Source organism: Octopus sinensis, linkage group LG16 (genome assembly GCF_006345805.1).
Source record: "Octopus sinensis linkage group LG16, ASM634580v1, whole genome shotgun sequence".
NCBI lineage: Eukaryota > Metazoa > Mollusca > Cephalopoda > Octopoda > Octopodidae > Octopus > Octopus sinensis.
In genome coordinates, this window is record NC_043012.1 from 7,596,306 (window position 1) to 7,624,178 (window position 27,873).

Genomic DNA, 27,873 nt, shown 5'->3' on the forward strand with positions numbered 1-27,873 from the left:
TGTGTGTGTGTGTGTGTGTGTACATATATGGATGCCACGAAATTCTGTTCAGTATTTTAACAAACAAGAGCTATGTGCTCCTTGGTGGCTCATCAATATTCTTTCCATAAAGCAGTTCTCCACAATTTACTATTTGACCAAATCTGGGTAATCTGATTCCAGGAATACGAACACTGCAAATGTCAATATGAAAGACTCAAACAGCAGCTACTACCTATATAGCCCAGCAGAGTGGTGACTGCAGAGGCTAATGGAAACAGCTGCTGAATAAACTTCACAAATGGCTCAAAATTGGTACATGTGTAAAATATATATTGATAGAAAGAGTAAAGGGATAGGATTAGTTGAGAAATATTAAGCATTTCTTCAATTAATTTACAATGTAAAGAGATTCGAAATGTAAATGAGGGTAACATCTGGTCCAGTACACCTTAAGTCCTCTGGAACAATTATAATTTTCAAAACATGAGGGGTTTGACTGTGTTTCAAGGATTGATAAAAGGACATGGAAAGTAATATGTTCCAATATTGAGCCAATTGTACAACAAATTAGTAAAAAAAAAAAAAATTTAAAAAAAAGGTAAGAAGAAAACCAAATCCATATTTTATGATATATATATTCTGAAACCAACTTTTATTAACACCAAATCTGCCAAAACAGGTGTATTCACAAACCTATGTGTACGCCAGCTGAAACAATATTTAAAAGGAGAGAACACCCCCATGCCCCCTTCCCCTCCCCCTAGTTGGCAGCCTCAGGTGGTGGTTAACTACTGCAACACATGGAACTCACAACATTAACTAAATCAGTACCTAACAATGAGATCCATACACATCAGAATAATGGGCGGCAATGATGAATATTAATAATAATCATAATAATAATAATGCTTGCTCTGGCCATTTGAAGTTGTTCCCCATAGTTCTCCCTTTTTTTTCTTTTCTTTTTTTTTTTTATATTTTTCAATGAGAGGAATGCTAAAGTTAATGAACATGAAATGAAATATACAAATGTGACAGAAACAATGTATGAGTGAGTGGTGTATGTGCATGCATAGTTTGGGGGGTTGTTTTTTTTCTTTTTGGTTGGGGGTATGTGTTTGTGTGTGCGTGTGAATATGTATATATATCCATATATATATATATATATATATATATATATATATATACACACCAGTGAGTTGACGGATATTAAGTTACTCAATAAGACAACAAAAAAAAAAGTGTTCATAACTAAGAATCAGATAAAATTTAAAGTAGTGCTCTATATATAATATGCATGTATGTGTATATGCTTTATATATATGCATATATAAAATACATGCATACACATGAATATACACCAGATAAACTGAGGTCAGTGGGGTCCAACTGACAACTGGTGATGGTGGCGGCGGCGGGTAAAAAAAAAAAAAATTAAAAATTAAAACGTGATAAAGAAAACTCCGCCCATGTTTAGGAAATTACTTTTTTTTTCTTTTTCAACTAAGAGCTAAGATATAAAAATAGGCCCTCTACTACCATTAGGATCAATAAAATTAGGAAGTGCAAAGGATAGATGCTGAAATACATAGATCACTATAAAGAAAGAAAATGGATTGAAAAGAGCAATGTGGGCAGCAGTGTGCAAAGTGGCATTGCCATTATTAACATGTGCCAGAAGCTACAAAAACAGCTATTGTACTCCACATTGAATATACAGCTGCCATCCTACATTTCTGCACCACCCACATAGTAGACATGTTGCTTTTTCTTTTTTTTTTCCCCATTTTTATTTTGTTGTTGTAGGCATTCTTGCCTTTCATATTAACTGAATCTGACTGTTGTATCTTTCCAAACCAACCCTTTTAACTAAATTTGTTTGTTTGTTTGTTTTCTGTCCCATCCCAAAAACCACCCAGCCCTTCTTCCTTCCAATTTTGCCAGCTTCTGCCCTGCTAGAGTTGCCATGCAGTGCAGGCCTCAAAATTTATCTGAATATTTCCGCACACTGAAAACAAAAAGAGGAAAATGATTTACTATCAAAAAGACAATAATAAAATTAAGTCATTTTCATCAATAAATTACAAAGAAAAAAATCCAACTAGAATTTATATAAAACATAACCTGTAATTACAAGAGAGAGGCTGGGACGGTTAATCTAGCCTCTCCACTATTATTGAATACAATAGTCAATTTAACTATATAAAATGATGGCAGTAAGGTTTGTAAGTTGACAGTAAATTTCTTATGCTAAAGGTGAATTAGTTGAGATTAAGGGGTTGGGGAAATTAAAAAAACAAATAAACATGAAGTACAGTTGATCATGGTATAGTGTAGGAAGTGTTTAAGAGATTAGTCTACATGTCTTAGTGCTTTCCCTACGAACTAGTTGGAGCAATGATGTAGATACACAACACATTGAACAGTAAGTAGGCTTGTGGGTTAGAATCGACTAGTTTTAAAATCCCTAGGTCTGAGAAACAAATGTGAAAATAACTTCTCCCAACTCTGTAGGTACTAACAAAAAAGTATTTTCATTATAAGCCAAGATTATTCCTATGTTGTAACTAAAAATTCTCCCTTTCCCACAATTACACAAGTTTGATAAATGCTATCAGTTAATTCAAAGCTATCTGATTTTCAGGAACATGAATATCAGCTTACGATATATAAGCATACATATCTTGAAGTTAGTTACTTATATATAATCAAGTACATAAAGCAAAACTGATATGAAACAGAAGAGAAAGAGTCTAATGGTACAATACATATAAAGGAAGTTTGCAGGAATTAAACCCTCCCAACTTTGTAGTCAAAACATGTTGGTAAATGCAATTACAGTAAATTGTCTATGGATTAGAGCATAACAGTTTTAGAAATCGGATGTTCCAACAACTGGACATCACAAAACAACCTTTATGTTGTTATAGTAGCAATAACCAGGTTATAACGATTTTTATAATATTCCTAAGAAGTTCAGAAAGAAATCTAATTGATTAACCCTTACATCACTGTGGATAGTTTCTACGATTGTGCTAATAAATCAAGTTGTATGTGAAAAGTTATGTTAAATATTTTAACCCTTTTGTTGCAATACACTGCCTCTGTTCTATTTAATTTTGAAAATAAGAATTTAGTATCAAAAAGGTTAAAACCAGTCAGAGTTTGAGAATGGAAATTAACAGAAAAGCTATTTATGTCTGAACAAAGCACAAAAAACTTTGTTTAGTCCAGTTGCTCACTTCTTATCTAAATATCCAACACATAAAAATTCTATTAAGCGTTACTTATTTTCATTTACCAACTGATGCCAAAGATTCTACAAACTGACACATCTGACTAGTTTACCAAAACAAATTTTCAAACTGAGTCACCTGTCTGGAACACCTGTAACTCAGTTTCCAAACTATAAATATATCTCCAACAAAATAAATAAATGCATTTCATTTCTAAATCAACAGGAAATAACTAGCAATAGAAACCATTTTCTGGAGTATATGAATAGGAAAAGGAAAATTTTGTTAGAAAATGTGTTTTTTTTTAGCATTTATAAGGGCAACGAATGGTATCTCTTTGTGTTGTCATTCCAACCTTTTGAGTTTGATTAGTCAAAGACTGGGTCGATTTAATGGGTATTATTGTACTCAGTAAACAACAACAAAAAAATTCTGAAACAAGAACCCCATTCTGGTTTATAATTTCAAGAAATTTTACTTTTCCCTTAAAAACTTGGCTGTTAAGTAAAATTTAAAAAAAAAAAAAAAAAAACTTTCCTCAAAATGACATTTGCTAACAACTGACCTAAGCTGGGAATGAACACTTTCTACTTGCTTGCCATTTACAGCCAGGGAAGAAAAAACAAAAACCAGGCTGCCATGAAAGAATATGCTGTATAAGAGTTGCAATGTTGCAGAATTGTTCTCCAGTAAACAACTGTTATTATCCTGCTAGAAGGCAGTGAGCTGGCAGAATCGTTGGCATGCCAGGCAAAAAATGCTTAGTAGCATTTTGTCCATCTGTCCTTACATTCTGAGTTCAAATTCCACTGAGGTTGATTTTGCCTTTCATCCTTTCAGGGTTGATGAAATAGGTACCAGTTGTGCACTGGGGTTGATATAATCAACTTAACCCCTACCCCAAAATTTCAGGCTTCGTGCCTATAATAGAAAGGAGTGTTATCCTGCAATTCATGTAACTTAGTATATTTCATACTTAGGTTTCCCATCAATGTGCACCCACACTGACAGTAGCTATTGTAGATAAATTTTTTTAAAATTTCAGCTATGTACGTATTTATACTTCCTGACTTAAATATTTCCTGAAGACCTAAATTAGAATTTATCTCCAGTTTCAACACAAACCTAACACATAGGGCAACAAATCACAAGACATTTAATCAACACGTGTATTAATTATTAACTTTGTATGTCAAATCAATTATTAGAATATAATAATTTATACCAAGGACGCATGGAAACTTTCCTAAAATTGAAATCTAAAATTTAGGAAGAATTCTAAACCGATTCCAACAAGTTGCTTCAGTTTTCACCGTAATTTCGCTCTGTAAACATGTCATGCACATTTAAACATTTCATTATTTTACATTTAAAAATATTAAATAAAAATTAGTTTGTAACATGCCAATCACAGTACCAGTTCTGGATAGTGGTTATAACGATAGTAGTAGTAGTAGTTATAATAATAATAGTAGCAAACAGTAGTAATAGTAGTAGTAATGACAATAGTAGCAGCAGCAGAAACAGTAGCGGAGCTGAAGGTTAGCAAAGCAGCAGTGGTGGGCAGCCATCAACAAGGGATCCAGGAGGGGGTCAATCGAATGAGTGGCAGTTGTGAGGGAAGGGAGAAGAGGATAGGGATGAGCAAGAGCTGGTGTTGCTGCTACTTACATCCATGGTTCAGGAAGATAATGATTCATTGTTCTCACACTACACAACAACAAAATTCATTAGTCTTCCAGACCATGGGTGCCAAAGGTTAGTTACAAGCCAAATCCCATCACCAATGTCTCATGCACATCATCGACAATAGCCACCAGATGCCACCCAATGCTAACCAAGAAAGCCTTAACCACACCCATTAAACTGGTACCATCAAAATTTTAAACCTAAAGCTACTTTGTGAAAAAGTAATGGCTACAACAAGAACATTAATCTTTAGAGGAAACACTCCCTTACTTCACAATGTAACACAATAACACACATTTAGATTTTAAGAAATAAATTCGATTTATACATCTGTTAATATTTTTCTTTATTTAAAAGACATTTAAACTAAGAATTTAGATTCCAAAAGTTAACAGACTTTCTAACTGTATAAAAAAAAGATATCAATAAAACGAAGCTTTGTTTTTTTCCTTACATTGGATAAATGAGAATTTGTAATATTTGTTACCACTCTTATCTTAGTGTTTAGTTTTTCTAAAGGTGTTCAAATTGAACCTACACTTCTCTCTCTGGCATATATTATACATTTTGCTAGCTTACTAAATAAAAACTATACTAATTTATGCTGTGTAAATCCTAAATGGACCAACAATTAGATAAAGATGCAATTATCAAATTAACCAAATAGCAAATTCCTTTTGATATAATGTATCAATAATTAAAGCTTTCCTACGAGAGGATGGGAAATCAAGTGGCAACCATTCTATAGAATTAAGTCTTCGTGCACTGGATTTACTTTTAGTAACAGTAGTAAAAAGTTTTAGTGTCACTAAAAAAACAGGTTAGTACATGTGAGTAATGGAAGATGAAGGTACAGATAGCTAATACAATTTCTAATCAAGGCATTAGTGTCTCTTTTGTTTACAACCAACAGAATGCAATGCAATGAGGAATAGAAGAGAGGAAAGAGGAGAAACAAAGAGGAGAAAAAGACCAAGTCTTTACATGACATTCAACTAACCTGCTCTGCAAGAGAAACTGTGCAGCATCAATTTGTTCTTGAGTTCCTGTGATAGTAATTATCCGATCACTGGAACCAGGAAGGGCTTCATCTATAACCACTTGGGCTCCAGACTGGCGCCGCACATCAGTAATGCGAGTTCCACATCTGCCAATAATGGCACCAGCAAGCTAAATGGAGGGAGAAACAAAAGGGACAAAATTCAAAATTACACATGGCTCTTTTTAAGAATACTCTAGCAAAATTTTTAAGTACAGCGAAACTAATGGAATGAAACTTACCTCCTTGGGAATGGTTACTTGTGTGGTTGTAGTCTGTTCCATACCAAACATCATCCCTTGATTTCCCATACCACCCTGGAAGAAAAAAAAAAGGAGGGGTAATAATATCTCAAAATATTTCATCTGAATCATCACAAAGTTAATAACTGAAGTAACTTACCATACTGTCTTGGGCAAAGTTTTGCTGGCCACCATAGAAACCTTGGCCACTGTTTCCTCTTGCAGGATTGCCAAACCTGTTATCTGAAAGGGGAGGAGGGAAAAAAGGGAACATTTTAGGAAAATGTTGATGAAAGAGAAAGTAATAATGCTGAAGAGTTTGAGAGAATCTGCAATTTACTTACCTCCTCCACGCCCGGCACGAGCACCCATGCTGCCATTCATGGCATTCCTGAAATTATTGAAACATTTGGCCGATTAATATTTATAAAGTACAGATTTGAAATAAATGTGGAACTAGAAATGAAATAATAGCTACAACATGGAACATTATGAGATAATGAGAAACTAATAAAATATTTACCATGCAGAGAGAGAGAGAGAGAGAGAGAGAGAGAGATTTGATGAATTAGATTCAATAAAGAGATTTGCAGAAGACAGAAATATATTTAGTGAGTTAATGCCGTCTGACTCAACAGAATGAAGATGTTAGAACTGCTTGGTGCAGGAAAAAGATGTGACTACGTTTACCTTGAGGTGAGTGAGATCATTAGAAGAGAGTATAATATTGATTTTAATTATGAAATAGGAATTTTAATGAGGAAAGAAAACAATAAAACATTCTTCGAATAACATTTAAATCCTAATTAGGACCATCAGTGATACCTCTAGACAGAAATTTGGGGAGAGCTAAAGAGGGAAGCTAAGCCTAGATGCTATTTTGTGCACGTTTGCCTAGGACAAATAACTCAATCCACAATTAGAACACTTAAGGCCACTATCAACTCGTAAGTGCACAGCTTCAAGAGAAATTGGGCAAATACTGAATGAAAAGGCAAAAAAAAATCAACAAGCTTTCGAAATAAACTTAACCACTAAAAGTAATAAAATGTGATGAAAATTGGATTGTTGAATTTGTTTTGTTTTGTTTAAAATATCATTGATTAGTTTGCAAGTTTTTTGTTTGTAGATTGAACTTGGCTACAGAATAATTTTGACAAACTTACAAATTGTTCAAGAGGAATAATCTAACGATGGTTGGGGCCCTCTCTAGAGGTATCTCTGCTGCACAGCACTAGTATGATAGAGTGTTATTACCTCATTCCTCCAAGTTCTTGCAGGCCATCATCTCTGCCCCCACTGCCACCGCCACCACTGCCATAGGGGAGAGCAGCACCCATGTTGTTTCTACCTCCAGTTAGGCTAGGTAGTCCACCCCTGCTCATGGAGCCAGACCCTCCCATGCCCATATCTCCCATTCCTCCAGCAGTACCTCTGAAATTTTCACAATTCAGACTTATTTACAGCAGAATCCAAAAGTTTGGAGTTCAAATTTAAGCATTTCAAAGCATGAAATATAGAGAATGAAAATCATTGTTTATATAAAAATTGCCAAAAAATCAGTGGCCACAAACTAGTTCACATCTACATATAAAAACTATATCATAAACTGATATTAACCTTAATATTGATAAGAGTGAAACTTCATTAATACTTAACTTACAATAAAGAGAAAACAAAACCTAAGAAAAAAAAAAAAAAAAAACTGGAGCCATTTTAATTTTTCAGAGAATCTCTAAGTCAATATTCTAAGATATAGTATTACTGACACAAACATATGTATCTTTAGAAGATCTTGCATTTCTCTAAAATGCAAATATCCTATGAATGGTTAGGATAGAGCTACTGGAAATTAAATCTATGGATCAAAAGTAGTGGCTAGGAATTATGTTTTGATCAAAGGCTCACTTTGCTAATAGCTTTGTTTATTAACACTACACTTCTTAATTACACTAATGAAGTTACTCAGGTGTGATGAAGAACAAATGAATAAAATAAATGGGAAGTAAAAATGATACAATGAAGAAAATACTTCAAATACTTGATGAAGGGTTAAGAGATGAAATAATGAAATAAATTTTAAAAATTAACATTTTTGAAGTTTATACATGAAATAAGGACAAGGGAATTATTTCCCTTAATTTTCAGGCAAGTCAACTAAATGGGTGACTTAATATATTAATTAGGGAATATTTTATGAAGGTATGTTTTTCAAATGCAGCATTTAAATATGAAAAGTGATCAAAGATCTTAAGTTTCTACATACTACAGTACTTTAAAAACAATGCTATTTATGCTAGCGTCTAATTATATATAAATCTGGAAAGTTAACTTACCGTCCTCTTATCTGTGGGCTCATCAATGGAGAGACACCTCCTCGTGGTGGTGGTGGCGGGGCACCCCTAGGTAGTTTACCACGGCCCCCCTCTGCAATGGTGTAACCACCATAGTCATGGGCGTAATACTCATCATAGTTATGTGGATCATATGGCTGGTTAACTCCTTTCGGTGGTGCCTACAGAAGAGAGAGGGACCATTATACACCAACTGTTGCCTGTTCCTCACACCATGTCATTTACTTTACAATTATGTATTTGAGAAGAGTTTTGAAACATTTACTATAATATATAATAGAAAACATAAAAAAAAATATTGTCTTACCATTTCCAAAAGCTCATAAATAACATTAATGCAAGCTATGACCACAGGAGGTCGACCAGAAATTGCCACAACACGATCAGTGGACTGAGCACAGCAGGTTGAGTACACCTTGATGTTTGCTCCAGTTTTCTGAAATATTTCATATTTATAGAGAGACGTGTAAGAAAAAACTTCAACATTCAAATAGGGTTAAAATGCAAGAGAGAAATATAGACACTAAAGAATGAAGAACAAAGAAAGATACACACCTCTCTCAACTCTTTGATCTTAAAACCAGCTCTACCAATAATGCAACCAGCCTGGCTCTGGTGAACCAATATTCTTATTTCACAGTCATACTCATCATTGGAGAACTGTTTGTACTGCAACAGAGATTGAGCCTTAGATTTTTATCCCAATAATAACACAGAAAAGTGAAGCTTCAATATAGACAATATTTTACAAAAGACTACATGAAATATACATACATCTTCAAGGGATGGTATAATGTCTGCCAAACAGTCCAATGCTGTATCTATGTCTGCACCAATTGTCAAAATTCTGTAAAATGTAAAAAGGATTTAAAATAATTATAGCTGTAGAAAACAATATAAGTCAAGATGTCTTTTATTTTAAAAAAATTTTAAAAATAAAAATACCAATTTACTAGACTGGTATGCAGATTAATAACTAAGTGCATAATCCATCTGAATGTTCAAATGGATAAAAATAAAATAAAATAAACTAACTGACTGTTGTACTAAACGTTCACGATATGCTGTGTAGATGAACGAACTACATTTACTCAGTTACTGAAATCTAGTTCTAACCTCTTTCAGCAGCTATATCATCTAGAGACCTTGGAATTTAGTCCTTACAAACATTGGAGTTTTATTGTTTAACAAATTCATATTATGTAGATATATATATATATATATATATAGAAACCAAACGGTATTTAAAACTGAGCTGTGTCACATTTCATATGAAGCTGTCTATTAAGAGGGAATGGTTAAGTGCAGAAGAAACCCAAAGCTTAGAATAAAATGAATTAAATTACTAGAATATTAGCTTTGATAATTAGGTCTTTGATAGTGATGAAGTATTCCTTTAAGTGACATGAAGCAAGTTCTAATAAATTAGTAAATCTCAAAAGGAAAATAAAATATATTTATAAATATACATTAATACTTTTTTTTTTTTTATTAAAAAATATAATTAAGCAAGGGGAATTTGGAGTATGAGAATTTAATATTAAAAAAAAACCATGAATAAGATGAAACTAAAAATAAAAAACCACTAAATACCCAAAGTAATTGTTAGGCTGTTTAAACCCAAGCCCTTTCATTTTTAAGCAGAGATCTCCACTGATACAGAACTCAATGACTTAAGAATAAATATATACAACTATCTTTACAATTCACAGAGCACATACAACTTTTCAAGTGTCATCCACTAACTTGGAGGATAGTAATAATAGCTGCTGGTTTAACACTTCCATATTAAAAGAAAACTATATTAGAGTTATGATAGACATCTAAATTACAATATGAATTGTATAAAAAAAAAAGTCAAGTTGTTGATCACTTAGTGAATTGCAGTAGAAGAAAATAGAAACCCATGATGAAAAAGCAAATAAACAATTTTTTAAAATATTTTATTTTTTGAAGCTGTAACAAGGAACTATAATGAGTATGAAGTACCCAATTTTACATTTGGTCGTTGACTGGGAATCGCTGGGCAGGATGGACTGAATATTAATACATCTAGCAGGGAGTAATGCAGATTCCAAGTTATTGAGCTCTGTATGTGGTTATTTCCCAAGATCCTAACTAGCTAGCTACATTTACTGGGTATAAGAGAGAATGAGAGAGAGAGAAAGAGAAAAGAGAGAAAAAGAAATTTAGAGGGTGACAGAAGAGTGGGAAAATAAATTTAAATAGAAGTAAAAAAAAAAGAACTAAAGAGTGAATGACATCAGATAAGTTTTGAAAGGGTGGGAAGAAAAAAATGTAAAAACAGTGTGGAGAAAAAAGAACTTACAATGGGCTTTTAACATTATGAAACAGTTATTAATAAAATGTGTAGTAGTACAATGCAGTAGGGTGCATACCGTTCAGGGCCGGTGCAATCGGGCACTGTAACACTTGCTTTGAACTGCATCATGGATGGACGGACGGACGGGCAGGGATGACGTTCCGTGGGTCAGGGATATTCAGGGTCAACAGACGGGCCATTGGTGGACATGGAAGGGCAAGAAGAATGGGGCAGGCAAGATATATATAACAAAGTATTACTACCAGAAATCTTCACAATGGGCATAAAAAAGTAATATAAATGGAATCCATACATTCATTGAACAAGTCAACTTCAACGGGGCTGAAATTCTGTGGAATAAAAACTGGAGGCATTAGTTAAGACAAACTTGCAGTACTGAGAGATACTTGCAGGGAAAGTCTTGTTTTCCCCTATAACGTTCTGACTAGTTCTCTTTCTCCTCAATTCAGTTTTTCCCTTCTTAGAGACAGACAGGTTCCCGGGAATGGGTTATAAAAGAGAAAGGAAGCTGCTTTGTTCCTGAGAGAGAGAGAGAGAGTGAGAGAGAGAAAGAGAGAGGAAAAGTTACATTTCCCCTCACACATATCTTCACGATATTAACTGCTGGCTGGTCAAATTCAGCTGCCACTGATAAAAAGAACAACAGTGCAAAGCCTTACATTTCAGATTGGGGGAACATCCCAGTCAACAAGCAGAATTTGAAAAAATTTCTTTTTATAAATACAGTTTTTTTTTTTTGTTCCATAGTAATAAAACATTCTTGCATGCATGGTTATTGTTCAAAGAAATAATACCTAAAAGGAATAAAGAAGGAGAATTAGCTATAAGTTAAATGCACCTCCATCTTTTGTGCAAGACTGGGGTTACTTCTCGACCCCTTTACAACTCCTGCTTAGCGTTTCAAGTTATTATAATCACTATAGTCGGGTTCAGATGCTACATTTATCATTTATTAGACATGCACTGGAAGTCCAGTTTGGGAAAAAAACTATCATCATCAAAAGTTCAGGAGTAAGATCATATAATTTCACAAGAAACAAGTTAGAAAAAGAGAAAGAGAGATAGGGGAGGAAAAAAAAAAAATAAGAAAGACAGTTTAAACTAGTTTCGATCTTAAATATTTTGCATGCTTTGTGGAAAAGATCATTTTGAAAATTCATTTATTTTATTTATTTATTTATTTATTTTAGTCCAGACATCACAACAGAATTGCAGCCGTATGGAAAAAAAATTTGAAAAAATAAAACAAAGCAATGTCAGTTTCAAAAATGAAATACAAATAAACTAAGCTAGATTTCAATATTTATATTTAAAATGACAAAAAAAAAAAAAAATTTAATATATAAACAAAAAAAAAAGAAAAAAGAAAAACAATTCAGTTTGAATATACAATATGGGAATTAATTTCTTTAAAAAAAAAAGAAAAAAGATGGGTAAGAACAGAAAATAGCATCTCATGTGGTGTGCTTTTTATATACTTATATGCACACACACACACACATATATATACATACATATATATATATATACACACATATATATATATATATATATATATGATAAATAGTTGTTAGATACAACTGTCAAATTTGACGGCCAATTTGGACAATGAAACAAACTGGTCAACCTTCACTACTTTCGAAGTTCATTTTCCGATGAAGGTGAAGATAAAGGATAATCATCTCTTTACTTTCAAAGATGAAATATTTACAACAAAATGTGATAAATAGTTAGATAGATATATATTTCTAATCTCTATTTTAAGACAAAGTTTAAAAAATACTCGGTACTAATATTTACTGATAACAACACACCCACCCTCAAGAGAATAATTAATGTCACCTTCTTATAAAATGGCAACTAGCATCTAGGCAGAAGCAATGCCTAGTTTTGTTTTCATTATTACAAAAACAGTAAAAAATATAATATGAGAAAATGGTAAAGGAAAAACTGTTGAATTAGAAATACTCACATGTTCTCTTAATCTTTTAATATTACTGCCACCCTTGCCAATGATAGCTCCAGCATTCTGAAAGACATTTCAAATACAAACTTTGTTATTATTCAACAAGTGTGGGTGAGAGGGAGTGTGTGTGTGTGTTTAGTTAAATTAAAAATCAACTGATATTAATGCAAGCCTACATCTAGGTAAAAAAAAAAAAAAAAAATCTAGTTCGTTTCTTGCAAAGAAAACTATTCTAAACCTATTCGCTTATATCAGTTACACTATCACACATTTTTGAAAGATATTTTGAAGCAGCAATTATGAGTATTGCTGAAAAGCACAAGAGTAAAAAGAAGTTAAAAGCTAATGCAATAAGTGGTATGGACATATGAAGAAAGGAGACCAACTGCTCAAAATTAGAAGGGCAAGTGTTGCAGAAAACATCCAATAAGACCCCACCAAAAAAAAATTTTTTTTTAAATGCATTTTAATTGAAGAAAAACTAAAGCAATAATAATAATAGGACCCAAAATTGAATTTTTTTAAAAGGGTTTTTTTGGAAACCTACTTTGCTCTGAAGTAAAATTCTTAACTCAATTTTTGGCCCACTGCCACGAGCTCTCTTCATCGATGAGTCATCATCTTCTTGTTCTAGTGGCCGCTTCATTATGCCTGTTGAAAAATCAATTAAAATGAAAAACAAAAACCCATTAGTCTCATTTGTAATACACAGAAGTATATATATAAAAAGCAGCTCCCTAACAAATATTTAGGGGGTTTAATTTACAGAAATATTTTTTTCACAAGCCATCCATGTAAGTAAAATTTTACAAATTACTAGAGTAAATCTTTAGAAATTGCATATGGAAAAAAAATGCCTACAATAGCCCCAGCAATCAATCTAAAGGTAAAAAGAGTGCCTTTAAGATTAATAAAGGGTGGCAACAGGTAAATCAGCCAAGTAGGAAGGTACCTGCTTCTTTTGCATGAAGATAGAGAAAACTGATAAAATGGCTGTTAAACTCAGCTTTCAACTCCAACTGAACCGACAGCAAACTCAGGAAGACTCAAATGAAAATTCTTTTCATGTGGAACACCAACTACCATTATTAATCAACATGCCTAACAGTGAATATCAAATATAATTCTGGAGAGAGAGAGAGAGAGAGAGAGAGAGAGAATGTTTTACCAAAGCCTTTAACAAAGAGATGGAGATTCAGACTCAACACATGACATGAAAAGATAGTTTTTTTTTCATCTTTTATCTTTTACCTTGATTCAGTTATTGGAGTGTGGTCATGCTAAAGCATCAGAGTGAAAGGTTTGGTGAAACAAATCAACCCCAGTACTAATTTTAAGTCTCGTAATTATTCCATTGGTCTCTTTGGCCAAACTGCTAAAAATGATGTAACTGCTATGCCTAAACCTAAATTCAGATGTATCTAATCTCTTTTGTAACACCTAATCAATTCCAGAGTGTGCCTGTGTGTGCACATGCAATTGAACACCAACTCCTCACACCTAGCAACCACATAATCCAACAGTGTATATCTTTAGCACTAAGATGAAAGGTAGAAAAACTAGAAAACCCACACACTGAAGAAATAGAACTAAACTGAAGTAGACTGGAAAGGAACAATAGGATGATAAAGAAAAATACCAGATTCACAAATAAAAATTCTTGTAAATTTGGGCAATGAGAAAAAATATTAATATAAAAAAAACCTAAAAAAAAAATAACCAGAACCCCTTAATTTGCTGTATGAGGAGCAAGAAAATAACAAAACCATTACTATCAGTCCTACTAAAGAGTAACTTAGAATTTATAAATGCCAAAATTTAATAAGAGTCACCCACCTCTTCAATAAAATATAATTACTTCAATTTCAGTTAAAGAGAAGCATTAAGTGGACTTGAAATATACAACACAGAAATAGCCAAAGGGAAATAAAATTGGAGATGTTAAAAGTTGATAAACACACAAAATAAAAAAAAAAATGTAAAGATATCACAAAAATAAAATTTTAAAAATTCATCTGAAAGAAAATACATACCCCAAGGTGACCTATTGACCAAAAAATGGTCAGTTAAAACATCATTAGTTTTCACTGCATGTGTGTGAGTGTGTGTTCAAGTAGGAGTTAAACAAGACTGATGTACTCCCATCATCATCTCTTTTGTTGTGTATAAAAGTAAGACAGAGAGGGATGAAAACTGGTTGCCTGTGGACTTGTTAGACAACATTTCAGGTCTAAAGAGCAGCATGATAGTGATGTAGCCAATGGAATAACTGATAATGAATGAACCAGCCTGACTAGTAGCACTACTTAAATGGCTCTTTACACCCCAATACACCAGTTTTTTGTTGATATTTAGTGGCCTAGCAACAACCAATGAGCACCTGCTCACATCCTCCTAGCTGTGGAGGAGTAGGCGATACTATCCTGCAAAAGCTTTGTTCAAAAACCAGCCTGTAGGACAGGCTGGTTGGGGAGGATAATTAATAATCTAAATCACAAATGCTAAAGCAACCATGACATGGGATCATTAGAAAGGGAAGGGATGAAGCGAATCAACAAGTTAAGCCATAGAAATTCACCTAACACTAATTGATGGAGCAGCCTGATTTAATTCATTGGTATATTTGAAATTATAATAGCTTATAAATCTAGACATGTACATGTCTCACACTTATAAATAATGGAACATTTTAACAGACAAAAATAAATAAATAACAATGAAACTATAACATCTACATAAATTATTGACGGCTTTAAAATATTAAGAGAGAGTTTTATAAAACTTGAATATAAAATACAAATTTTCTATGATGATATTAATGCTTTCTTATGAAAATACTAGTTTAAGTATACTAAAGAATAATAAAGCAGGCTGCTTCTCACCTGGGTCAGCCATGGTGCCACTATGGAAGGGGGAGAAATACAGAAGACAATATGTAAAAGGAAAGAAATCAATAAGGAACATGTACTTTATGACACCTGTTGCTGCTGCTGCTGCTAGTGATACAGGCTAGCTACCATGGCAACACTTAGCAACCAATTAAATGGTTTAAACTGGACATTTTGAATATTGTAAAATATTTGCACCAACAATATACAATATAGCCACACCACCCACAATAAATAAAAAATAACATTAAAAAAAGTGTAACCCCACCTACAATTAGAAGGGAAAACCTTAAAGAAATTAACAGGTGAGGGAGATCGAAAAGAAACAAAACAATGAAAAACTATAACTGAACTCACCTTCTTTCGAGTCCATCGTTAATTGATGACCAAAAGTTTCAATGAAATCTCTAAGGAGTGCTGTGGAAGCAACTGTTATTGTTGAAAAGAAATTATTTCTTCACTTAACACTTTACCACACCTACAACGAGAAAGGAAACAAAGCAATAATGGTGTGTTTAAAGTTAGGACAAATGGACTAAGACGAAGCAAATGAAAACATTCCCAACACTACTATATAGGTACTTTATCCTTTCAAAATTCATTACAGCATTGGCTTCAATTAATTTTGAAAATAATGAAGAATTTAGTGGAATAACTTTGTCTTTACTACACCCGGTGTTTGGAATGTAAATTAGCATGGTATTTTGATGGAAGGTTTTAATAAAGATCACTTATAGCACTGGAAGTCTTGGGCAGGTTAATATCAAAAGGGTTCAACTGAACTTTCAAAATTACTTTTATTTACTACTGAAGAATTAGAATTTTACACAGGATCATATGCATCAACTAATATCCAAAATCTGATGTTTGTTTCTATATATATATATATATATATATATATATATATATATATTATATATATATATATATAGATATATAGATAGATATATAGATAGATAGATAGAGATGCACAAGCACAAATTGATATGAGAAGAAAATCTGCACAAATTGATATGAGAAGAAAATCTGCACCAACGAAATTACTTGTTGCACCAATAGACAAAAATAGGCAGGAATCTTTAATATAGCCACAATACAAAAAAAATCAGACCACAACAGCCAACAAACTATGTTAATGAAATTATAAATTATGAAACTTAAATTAGGGAAAAACCCTAGCTGTGAATAGTACTTCAAAGAGATATCATTTAAAGTTTTATTTTGATGTCTATACACAAAACAATCTGATAAAAGTCATTAGTATAATTAGCTCAAAATTATATTTTATACAGTTATAGTTTACTTTCACTTATATCCTCATCCGGGAATCTAACATCACCAGTATGCAACCAGAAAAAAAGACAATATCAACCTTATATGGTAACAACCCTTTAAAGAGAAAAGAAAATAAATCTCACCAAGTACAAAATTCACTAACCAGCAATTTAGCTAATTACAATGGATTAACTATAATTTAGGGGGTTAGATGGATTTGCTTATGTTAAGGTATTAAATCTCGTAAAACAACTTTAATACAGGATTTGGAAATCTAAGAGAATAGTGTACCGTTTTCATTCCTGCAAACTTCAGCTTCCGTTTCAATATATTATATTCAACAATATACATTCAAGCAAGAATATGAAAGCAATACTGTTCACGTCTAACATGGTGCCATAAGTTTATCAAAAATATATCTATGTAACTTTAAATCTATGAAATAAGAAAACCAACAGCCATCTCTAGAAGTGAAAGCTAAAAAGGTCCGGACTGAGGAGAACGTCAGCAAAAGTGAAAGTTTTAATCAATTGCTATAGAGTGCAAGTTTCAAGAAGAAAACGATATATATCAAATGTTACAATCCAAAAGCTGGCCTAGAATATCTTACAGCATGACAAACTGAAATAAGTTTTTATTTTTACAACCAAGATATTTACATCTTTAACACCAACTCATATTAAGAATTTAATAAATAATCACATGAAATAAAGTTTCCAGTTGATCAACGCCAGATGTTTTATTAAAACTTTTTTTGGTGAGCGTTATTTTGGTTTATCTTTCGTTTCAGTTATTAGACTGTGGCCACGCTGGGGCAACGCCTTTAAGAACTTTTAGAAAAATGTATCGACCTCAGTATTAAGTTTAAGCCTGGTACTTATTCTATCGATTTATTTCGCCGAACGGTGAAGTTACAGAGATGTAAACACCGGTTGTCAAGCAGTGAATAGACAAACACAAAGCTACACACACACACATACGACGGGCTTCTTTCAGTTTCCGCCTACCAAATCCACTCATGGCTCTGGTCGGACCGAAACTATAGTGGAAGACACCTGCCCAAGATGCCACGCAGTAGGACTGAATTCAGAGCCATGTGGTTGGGAAGCTACCTAAGTGAAAAATTATCCAACACAATCGGGACTGAAATTCTGGGACCAAAAAATGTTCAGAATCATATTCTCCATATTTTTAAACACAGCCTACCTCACATATCGAAGTCTGCCTTTAAAAACAGGAATCCGAAGAAATCATAAATAAAAAATAAACATGGACACGTTTTTCCTGTCAATATTTCTTTCACTTTCAGTTTGTGATCACAAAATAAACTTGTTTCATTATAGCAACAATTATTCCTTGTCCGCACACTGGGGTCATGGTGGCAAGATACTTTTTCCTGGGTAGGATGGGGTAAGAGAATATCACTCCACAAAACCCTGCTCTATTCTAGCAGACCCACCATAAAATTCATATATATTAGAGAGAGAGAGAGAGAGATGCGTAGTTAATCGAGTTCCAAAGCTGTGACCACGTTATCAATAGTGAAATCAATAGAAACTGTTGCATCAGTAATGAAATACTTGCCAATATCTCATAGCCATTTTTTTTTTTCACTCGTAAACTAATAATTACCATCCATGGACACGATAAATATTAAAGTGAACGACGAATGCTACAAGCAATAATGTCTGATTTGTTTACCAAGGCCCCGAGTTCGAACATAGAAGGGGATCGCTCCCATTTCGGAGTTAATCATAAACCACCTTAACCCTGATCCAAAGCTTTATTCCTGTTATTTATGACCTGGTGTACCAAATGAGAGAACCCATAGCCAACATTGTTTCCCATTAATTAAGCCCTAATAGTATCAGATGGGCAGAGTTGAGTAAGAATTGAAACTTAAATAGAGGGCTTAGCAGGCAAGAAATTGAATAGTAGGGCCCACGTTGCTCGCTACCCTTTCAATAATCACACTAAGTTACACCATCGCGCAACTTCGCCCAAACTCAATATTTAAATCCGTCCACACGAATTTTTTAAAGAATAAATATAGGGATTCATGATTATATAATCTAAATAGCTCAATGTTGAAGTATAACCGACACTAGAAATTAAAAACTCTTTGTTAATGTCATATTACAGCAAAAGGTAGAAAGACAACCAAATAAAACAATATAATCCATATTCACACAGAATGGAAAAAAACGAATGTTGTTGAGAGTGGGTGAGTGCCAAAAGCCCAAAACACAAAATAACCACACCCAATGCAGTCTGTACAAGGCAGACAATTTAATACACACACACACACAAGATTGGATGCATGAGAAAGATGCAGTATTTTCTTCCCTTGGTCTGCATAAAAAGGCTGATATTTTTGAAGACGAAGAAATTGGAAGTTGTGACGTTCATGCATTTTCATAATAAGCATTACTCACACAAGAAATGAAAACAAAAGATTACAAAACTCTTGCGTAGTTCATTACTTCCACCACTGTGACGAGGTGTATATAATCAACAGAATTAACAAACCTAAAACAGGAGGGTAAACGCTAAAATTTTACTTCATCTGCCGTTTTTACTTCTAGATTTTACCAATTCCTCAATTTAGAGAAATGCACGTTCCTAACACACTCTCTCTCTCATGAGCAACGCTGGTTAAACTCAAAGACTCAAACGTTGGCAATGAAACCGAGGCGCGCAATCGAGAGGTTTTACCTTTAGTTCTAAGCTATATGCTTCCTTATATTCAATATCAGAAATTTTGATAGTATCGCTATCAATAATATATTCAAAATATAGCACCGCTACGGTTTACTAATTCAGTTTGAAAGGAAATAACAAAGTCAGTGAACTTAGAATCGTTGCCTAATAATTTCAGCTGGTCCAGCGACCTTTTTTTTTTTAAAAAAAAAAGAAAATTAATTGTATTCACTTTTAAACCTCCTCACGAACGACACGCCCTTCGAGGTATTATAGTTAGTAATAATACTACAATAATAGTGGAGTAGCCGGTTCGTTTGCGTCATTTTATTACACTAGAATACAATACTTCGGAAAGAAAGAAAAAAAAAAAAAAATCAACCTATGCTATAACACCTGACTTCAACAAGCTGGAGGTAGACTGCTTGGCGCCAGTATTTTTTCCTTCCTTTACACGTAGCTACGACTTCGTGACGAAGCAGTTTTCAATTTTGGGGAAACAAGTTGCTTCTGACCTTTACCTTTTATGGCATTAAAAATTGTTTTGATTATTTGATAAATTTCAAGAACCTTTTTCATTGTTCAGTTCTTTATGCTGCGTTACTCAGCAACATTTCTTTTGAAGAACCAGCTTAATAAGGTTACTAACTGCATGCGGACCGCTAAAAGTGAAATAGGCCCGAAACCAGACGAGAGCCGAGTAGACCACTCCACTGTCTAGGTATACCTTGGAGTCTATAATAATAATAATAATAATAGTGAAATCTAGCGTTCTCCTATGATTTACAGATTTTTAAATCTACTTCGGATGTGGGACACGGACGCAGAAACACGAAGATTAACTAAGCATCCAGTTAGAGGGAGATTGTGTGTGTGTGTGTGTATATATATATATATATATAAACACACACACACAAGCGTGCAAACGAAGAAAGAGCTAAATGGGCGAAAAACACTAATATATAATCTATTATTAGCTGAGATTGTGGTGGCAGGAATGGTTCAGAGGCCAGTAGTTTTTGCAGTAACAAACTCCAGGCTAGAGAATCGCTTCTGTAGCAATCTCAAATAATAAATTGCATCTTTTAAATATATACACACAAACGTAAAGAAACCGTGGAATGCAAACTAAATTTTACATTTACCGCACTCGCTTCACGTTGGAAAAGGATGAAGCCCTCAACATCTTGTTGCCTACCTCCAACAGTTAATCAGCTATCGAGCGCCGACAAAGACGCAACAGGAAAAAGTGAAGCGGTTAAAGGTCGGCGTGTTAGAGGGACGGTTTTATTATATAAAGATTAGAAAAATCCCTACTGTTAGCAGAGAGAAACACGACTGTAGGGCAGACGAAAGGAGTAAAAAGCAATTAAGGAAAGAGAAATATGGGAGGGAAGAAGTATGGCCGCCATGTGACAGACAGACAGCAAGGCAGAGAATATAGAGAGAAAAGTGGTGATAGGAGGAGAGAGAGAGAGTACAGATAGAGAACAGAGGTGGTAGGAAGAAGAGAGTGAAAACAGTGTGTGTACAGATAGAGAGAGAGAGAAGGGCGGAAGAATACGTGTACATATCAACAAGAAGTTTTATACACGAGTACAAAGCGTGTAAGCATCTGGATAACAATTAAGATTATTAATTGAAAATTCAACGAGGGGCCGCCAAAATATAAGGCAAACATTAAACAGACAGGAAAAAAATCAACAAAAGATTAATTATTAGCTTTGATGTTCGGCCAAATTTCACCACCATGTGTGCAGCACCATTTTAATGAAGGCTTATAATATATGCCCCCCCCACACACACACACGCGTTTTTCTATAATGAAACCAGATTTACTAGGAAAAAAAATATACACAAGGAAGCTTATGACATCGAATCTCCGTGTGAAATAACTACATATAATTCCACCTACATAATTATCAGCTAAATATATTTCTAAGCGAGGAGGGAAGGCAGCAAAAAAAAAAAATTATTAAATACTGCACCTTCAGGCCTGCTATTCAATGAACACAGTATAAACATATACAGACTATTGCGACAGTTCAGTCTATATCACTTCCTAGTTCGCAATCACTGAAGTAAAAAAATATACTGGTAACATTTACCCAAACACCATCTGGTATCAAAATTAATGTTTGTGAGAAAGGAAGATCAAGTCTTTATAAGCAGGGTCCCGAGCTAACGAAGGACTACTCTCTTGTGGTCACTGGACGTTACAAGAAATAGCAGCGAAATCCTCGCATCATACCTTCTCGTCTAGATATGTGAAACACTAGTTCCTGTTACACAAAAATGTGGAACATTTTACGTTTGGAATGCCTTTAGTCAATAAGGCTGTTCGATAAGTGCTGACCTGGGAGTCAAACAACATCCAGTGAAGTCCAGGCGAATCAACAAACTTGCACGATTTACATTACTAATAGATTCAGTCCTCTCAGCAAGATCGAACTTGCTCTGCAGTAAAGGCCGATGTTGTTACACCACTAAATAACGAGAAACGATGGAAAAGATATCTGAAAGACATGTGACCATCAATGCTTATCTGATCGGGATGAAAAAGAGACAACTGGCTTTTATACTTGACCAATAAATACACAGTTTACAGATTTTATACATACACACAGTGCATGTGTTAGTGTAATAAAAAAAAAAAACCGTAACAATTCACGCTTGCTTTTATTAACTGTGAATACGATGGGTAGAATGGGGTCTCCCGGGTAACGGTCCTTTCTAACCAAAACTAGTGCTACATATCAAAAATCGAACAAGCCTCTATGTAGTCACTGGATTCGCTAGAAACAGCAGCAAAATATCCTTCAGATGATTTCCTATTATCTTTAATAATAATAAAGCATTAACAAGAGGGGATAATGCAATTGAGAAAACACAATGACCATGGCCACAGATCAACTCGATCAGATCTGACCTATGGTTATTCCATTAAACACGTTTGGTCGCTTCTATATTTAGCGTTGACGGATAAATGAATGGCCAGTCTTATATGACAGGAGCAATTTGAAATGTGAACAAGTTTCCAAGAGGATATGGTCTGGTGCACCACCCACCAACGGAACCGCAAACCCGGTATAGCAGGACCATTGATAAAGCTGGACAGAAAAACTCATCTAGATAACTTACTTACCCATTTTAAACTAGCGTTTTATCACTCAGCGAAGAAACCACTCATTTCAATTAATACACATAACACAAAGGCACATCTAAAGTTTAGGGCCTCAATGACTGTTCCAGTTTTCTGAAAATTATAGTTTATATTTAAAGAAACTTTGCAAGGAAAGACCCCCCACCCATTTTCTCCCAGGAAAAAATAAAGGGGTGTTTTATTTGGCGGGGGATATACAAAATGAAGTCTTGCTCGCAAGTCATTAAATGACATTTTGTGGAAATGTGCTAAGCGAGTGGAGATTATTACACAATGAGGTTTCAAACATAAACCTTAGAAAAATATTCAAACTAGGAAACTGGTGGTGGTAACGAAGACAGCTTGGATGGAGTAAGATCGATCCTCCGAAACTCCAAAAACAAATTTCAAAATTTTATCAAAATAATTGTAATTTACTTCTATGAAAATGTATCTGCCAAATTTCATTTTAAAAATATATGCCTTTTTTTCAGAAAGTTACAAAGAAACGAGGCCGGTGGGGCACCAATTTGTAATCATGACACGCACACACACACACATTTTTATATATACACACACGTATATGCGTGTGCGCACACGCGAATACAAATATCCTACAAGTTGGACGATGGTGGTTCCGAATATAAAAATAAAAAGTAAATACAAGAGAGTTTTGTGATTGAAAAATCGAGGAACGATGGCGATAGTGAGAGGCGGTTCACCGATCGTAGTAATACATGTATAGCAGGAAGACAAATTGGAACAGCCAACCTCCTCTCCCGATACACACTACTACCACCACCACCACCACGCACTCAATGGGACTTATTCCTCTCGCCGCCTCACACACATCGAAGTGAAGCTTATCGGTTCCTCCCCGTAAAAATCTCTTCAATCAAATTACCAGCGACCAAAAACTACAGCATCATCACTGTGTGATCAAAATAAGGAAACTACAAGCCTGACTTAGCAACAAAAACAAAATATACACACACGCATACTACATAAATATATATATATATATATATATATATGGCGAAAGCTACACAGACTATATTCTGTTGCGTAATAACACATGGTGCAACGGCAAGTAACGCGAGATTGAGGAAGAGAAAAGGACGATTCCCTGATCAGTTCAGTTCCAACCGCAATCGGGTTTTCAGACTAAATATTTATATATTTTCATTAAAAAAAATTTAGCAAAACGTAAAGCAACGATACAAATAAATGCAATAAAAAAAAAAAAAAGGTGACATAGTAAAACGACTGATTCGGGCAGGAAAGAAGCAGTTTTTTCTTCAGTGAAGGTTTTTCAAATAAAGATTTTCTTGCAATGATCGGGGGATTTCGGACCAAGATAAATGTCGTACGATTTACTTCAATGAAGGGTTGATAATAATGATTTAAAGCATTAAAAAAAAAAAAAGACAAGATTAAGGGGGTTTTTTTTCTTTTAGTTTCTATATATCAGATGAGACAATTTTAACCATCGCCTTTCCAGTCAGTAGTCACATTTTCATGGAGGAAAACCATTTAACTCATTCTTTTAGATCTAATAAAATACACCCAGGCGCAATATCCTTATACACACACACATATATATATATATGTGTGTATATATAGGGCCTATGGTGGGTGTGGGTGATTACGTGAAGCCACGGAGTGAAATAAAGGCGACAGGAACCTAGCTGGCCATGTGCTAGTGGGAACTATCAGCGTGTAATATCTGTTAATGATATTATATATATATATATGGCGATGGTAAAGGATCGCCTCTAAATATATATATATACACACACACACACACACTTGAAATAATTTCCCGAGCGTATATAGTGAAATTGATATAATTACACAGAAAACCTGGATCAATGGCCAATGCCGTGCGGTTTTGCAGCACAGATAGAAGAAACTAGGCACACATAATACATATATTAACGATATTCCTTTTCTTGCCTCCTGTCAACAAACATACATATATACGTTCCTTTTGCAAATGTGAAATGAAGGGAAATTAAAAGGAAAATAAGGAGAACCAACGGGTGGGGAAAACAAAAAGTATAGAGAGAGATATTTAACACATGCAATGGCGATGATTATTAAGGAAATATTGCAATCATCGGCAATATAACATCTATAATACACAGAATGAAAATTATATATACATACATTTATTTATATGGTAGTATTTAGCTTGGGCGTACCACTACATGGGAATATATTTATATATATTATATATACAATATGCACATAGGTAGATTTCCTAACAAGATCGGGGCAAACCCTGAGATGCATGAAAATACTTCAAAAGCGGGCGGCGTTTTAAGAACGAATATAACAGTAAATACAATTGTTGGGTTTATATATATATATATATATATAAATACATATATACACACACAAATATATATATACACACACGTATACATACACAAATATATATGTACATATATACACACGTATACATACACAAATACATATATACACACGAATACATACACATATATATACACGTATTCATACAAATATATATATATACATATATACACATATATATACACACGTATACATACACAAATATATATATATATACATATATACACACGTATACATACACAAATATATATATATATACATATATACACGTATTCATACACATATATATATATACATATATACACGTATTCATACACAAATATATATATACATATATACACGTATTCATACACAAATATATATATATATATACACACGTATACATACACAAATATATATATATATATATATGTGAGGGTACAACAAAAATGCGTTTCAAGAAAGATTTTCCCCCCTGAAAAGTCCCTGGTTTTTTACCCCCCGAATGTGTGAGTGTCTATATGTGAAATGCATGTATGGAAAATGTAGAATTAAATTTTCCTCGCTATACATTCATCTTTACACCCAATTGTTAAGAAATACAATAAACTGCAAAGCCACACACACACATATATATATATATATGTATATATATATATGTTTAATATGTATTTATGTATGCTTTAAATATACACATTATTGTTCAACATATATATATATACACAGTATATATATATATATATATATATATATATATATATATATAAAGCCTCATTACCTTTCTAAAAGGAATCAATTTTCCACTGAAGAATGGAAAAAAAAGAAATCAGAAGAGACAGAAAAAGGAAGCTGGCGCCTTAATTTTTCTACAAAGCTCCTCAGAAATGAGGAAGAATGGATAAAGAAAGCGACAGGAGGGCAAAAATTAAAGAAAAAAAAAGGAACAAGCTACAGACTTCAGACAGTTGTAGGAATTATAAGATATATTCCAATATATATATATATATAGCTTGCGTCTATGTATGTGTATATATCTTGATGAAATGTCAGAGAAAAGATGGGGAAAGAAAAAACTGGTAAGAGAAACATATAGAGGGGAAAAATGAAGTGAAATGAGATGGGGAAGACTTGGGCTGGTTACATATTTCGTATATTTTAAAGATCGCTATAGGAATTATGGACATTATATATATATATATATATATATAGCTTGGGTATTGGGTATATATATCCTGTGTCTGTGCATGTATGTATATCTTGAGGAAGTGTGAGAGAGAGAAATAGAGAAGAAGGTAAATGAAATGAAATGGAGAAAATACTGGCTTACATTCTTCAACGTGTTTCACACAGACCGATGTAGGAAATATGGATATGGATATATATATATATATATATGTATTCTGAGGATATATATAGCCTGTATCTGTGAGTGTATGTAAATTGATGTGAGATATAAATCCCTTAAAATCCTTTTAAAATGTTTTAGCTAGAAGGCCGCCGCGGCCATGCTGGGGCAATACCACCGCAGAGAAAAGAGGGGGGAAAAATATGGATATGTATATATATATATATATATTCTAAGGATATATATATAGCCTGTATCTGAGTGTATGTAAATTGATGTGAGATATAAATCCCTTAAAATCCTTTTAAAATGTTTTAGGCCGAAGGCCGCCGCGGCCATGCTGGGGCAATACTACCGCAGAGAAAAGAGGGGGGGAAATATGGATATGGATATGTATATATATATATATATGTATTCTAAGGATATATATATATAGCCTGTATCTGAGTGTATGCAATTTGATGAGATATAAATCCCTTAAAATCCTTTTAAAATGTTTTAGACCGAAGGCCGCGGCCATGCTGGAGCACCACCGCAGAGAAAAAAACAGGTAAGAGAAATATATATATATATATATATTGTAAGGATATATATATAGCCTGTATCTGTGAGTGTATGCAATTTGATGAGATATAAATCCCTTAAAATCCTTAAAAGTGTTTTAGCAAGAAGGCCGCCGCGGCCATGCTGGGGCACACCACCGCTGAGAAAAGAGGGGGGAAAAAAACAGGTAAGAGAAATATATATATAGAGAGAGAGAGAGGAGGGAAAAAATGAAATGAAATGAAAGGTGAAAAAAAAGACTGGTTTACATACTTCAAATGTGTTTTAAAGACGAAGGCAGTAGAAAACTGCGGATATAGAAAATATCTTTATATGTTTCTGTCTCTTTTCTTTTTTTTTTTTTTTTTTTTTTGCTCCTCACTCTGTGTCTCTATGTATGTAAAAGTATATATATATATGTGTATATATATGTATATAAGATCTCTGTTGTTGGAGTTTGTAGTGTTGAGTCGGGCCGAACTAGATTTGAGGACTCCGTACGAGGCGAACGACCTTAGCACGAGTGTGTGTTGGTAAAAGTGTGTCTAAGAAGAAGAAGCAGCAACTGTAAAATGGCCGAACTGTGGGGAGGATTGACCTGTTTAGCTCGGCCCCTTACCTACTCTACAAATAACATCGCCGATCACATAATACATCTACACACAAATACGATATTATTTTTTAAAAATCAATATTTTTATATATAAATCGCAGAAAATAAATAAAGTTTCAATGAATATACAATAGTTTTTTTTTCTAATTTTTAAATATTC

General features: G+C 33.7%; 1 protein-coding gene across 2 annotated transcripts; it reads right to left on the bottom strand.

Annotated features, from left to right (window-relative positions):
* Window positions 1-881: 881 nt before the first annotated feature.
* Window positions 882-27,696, bottom strand: LOC115220454 (heterogeneous nuclear ribonucleoprotein K). Of its 2 annotated transcripts, none has more exons than XM_029790581.2 (15): window positions 27,374-27,696; window positions 16,098-16,218; window positions 13,400-13,515; window positions 12,859-12,915; window positions 10,942-10,985; window positions 9,317-9,389; window positions 9,098-9,229; window positions 8,850-8,978; window positions 8,525-8,703; window positions 7,446-7,622; window positions 6,533-6,579; window positions 6,349-6,431; window positions 6,189-6,263; window positions 5,908-6,077; window positions 882-1,990 (listed from the first exon to the last, which is right to left on the bottom strand). In XM_029790581.2, exons 2-15 carry the CDS (start codon window positions 16,111-16,113, stop codon window positions 1,963-1,965), a joined length of 1,326 nt encoding a protein of 441 aa, XP_029646441.1. In that variant the 5' UTR covers window positions 16,114-16,218; window positions 27,374-27,696; the 3' UTR covers window positions 882-1,962. The 2 variants fall into 2 exon arrangements, with proteins under 2 accessions (XP_029646441.1, XP_029646442.1); XM_029790582.2 differs by having other exon boundaries at window positions 9,098-9,211; window positions 27,374-27,695.
* Window positions 27,697-27,873: the final 177 nt, after the last annotated feature.

Coding starts and splice junctions, on each gene's coding strand:
- LOC115220454 (XM_029790581.2), bottom strand. Junction 12,916..13,399: donor GAATTTTACTTCAGAGCAAA/GTAGGTTTCCAA, acceptor AATGTCTTTCAG/AATGCTGGAGCTATCATTGG. Junction 8,979..9,097: donor AGATCAAAGAGTTGAGAGAG/GTGTGTATCTTT, acceptor GAAATATTTCAG/AAAACTGGAGCAAACATCAA.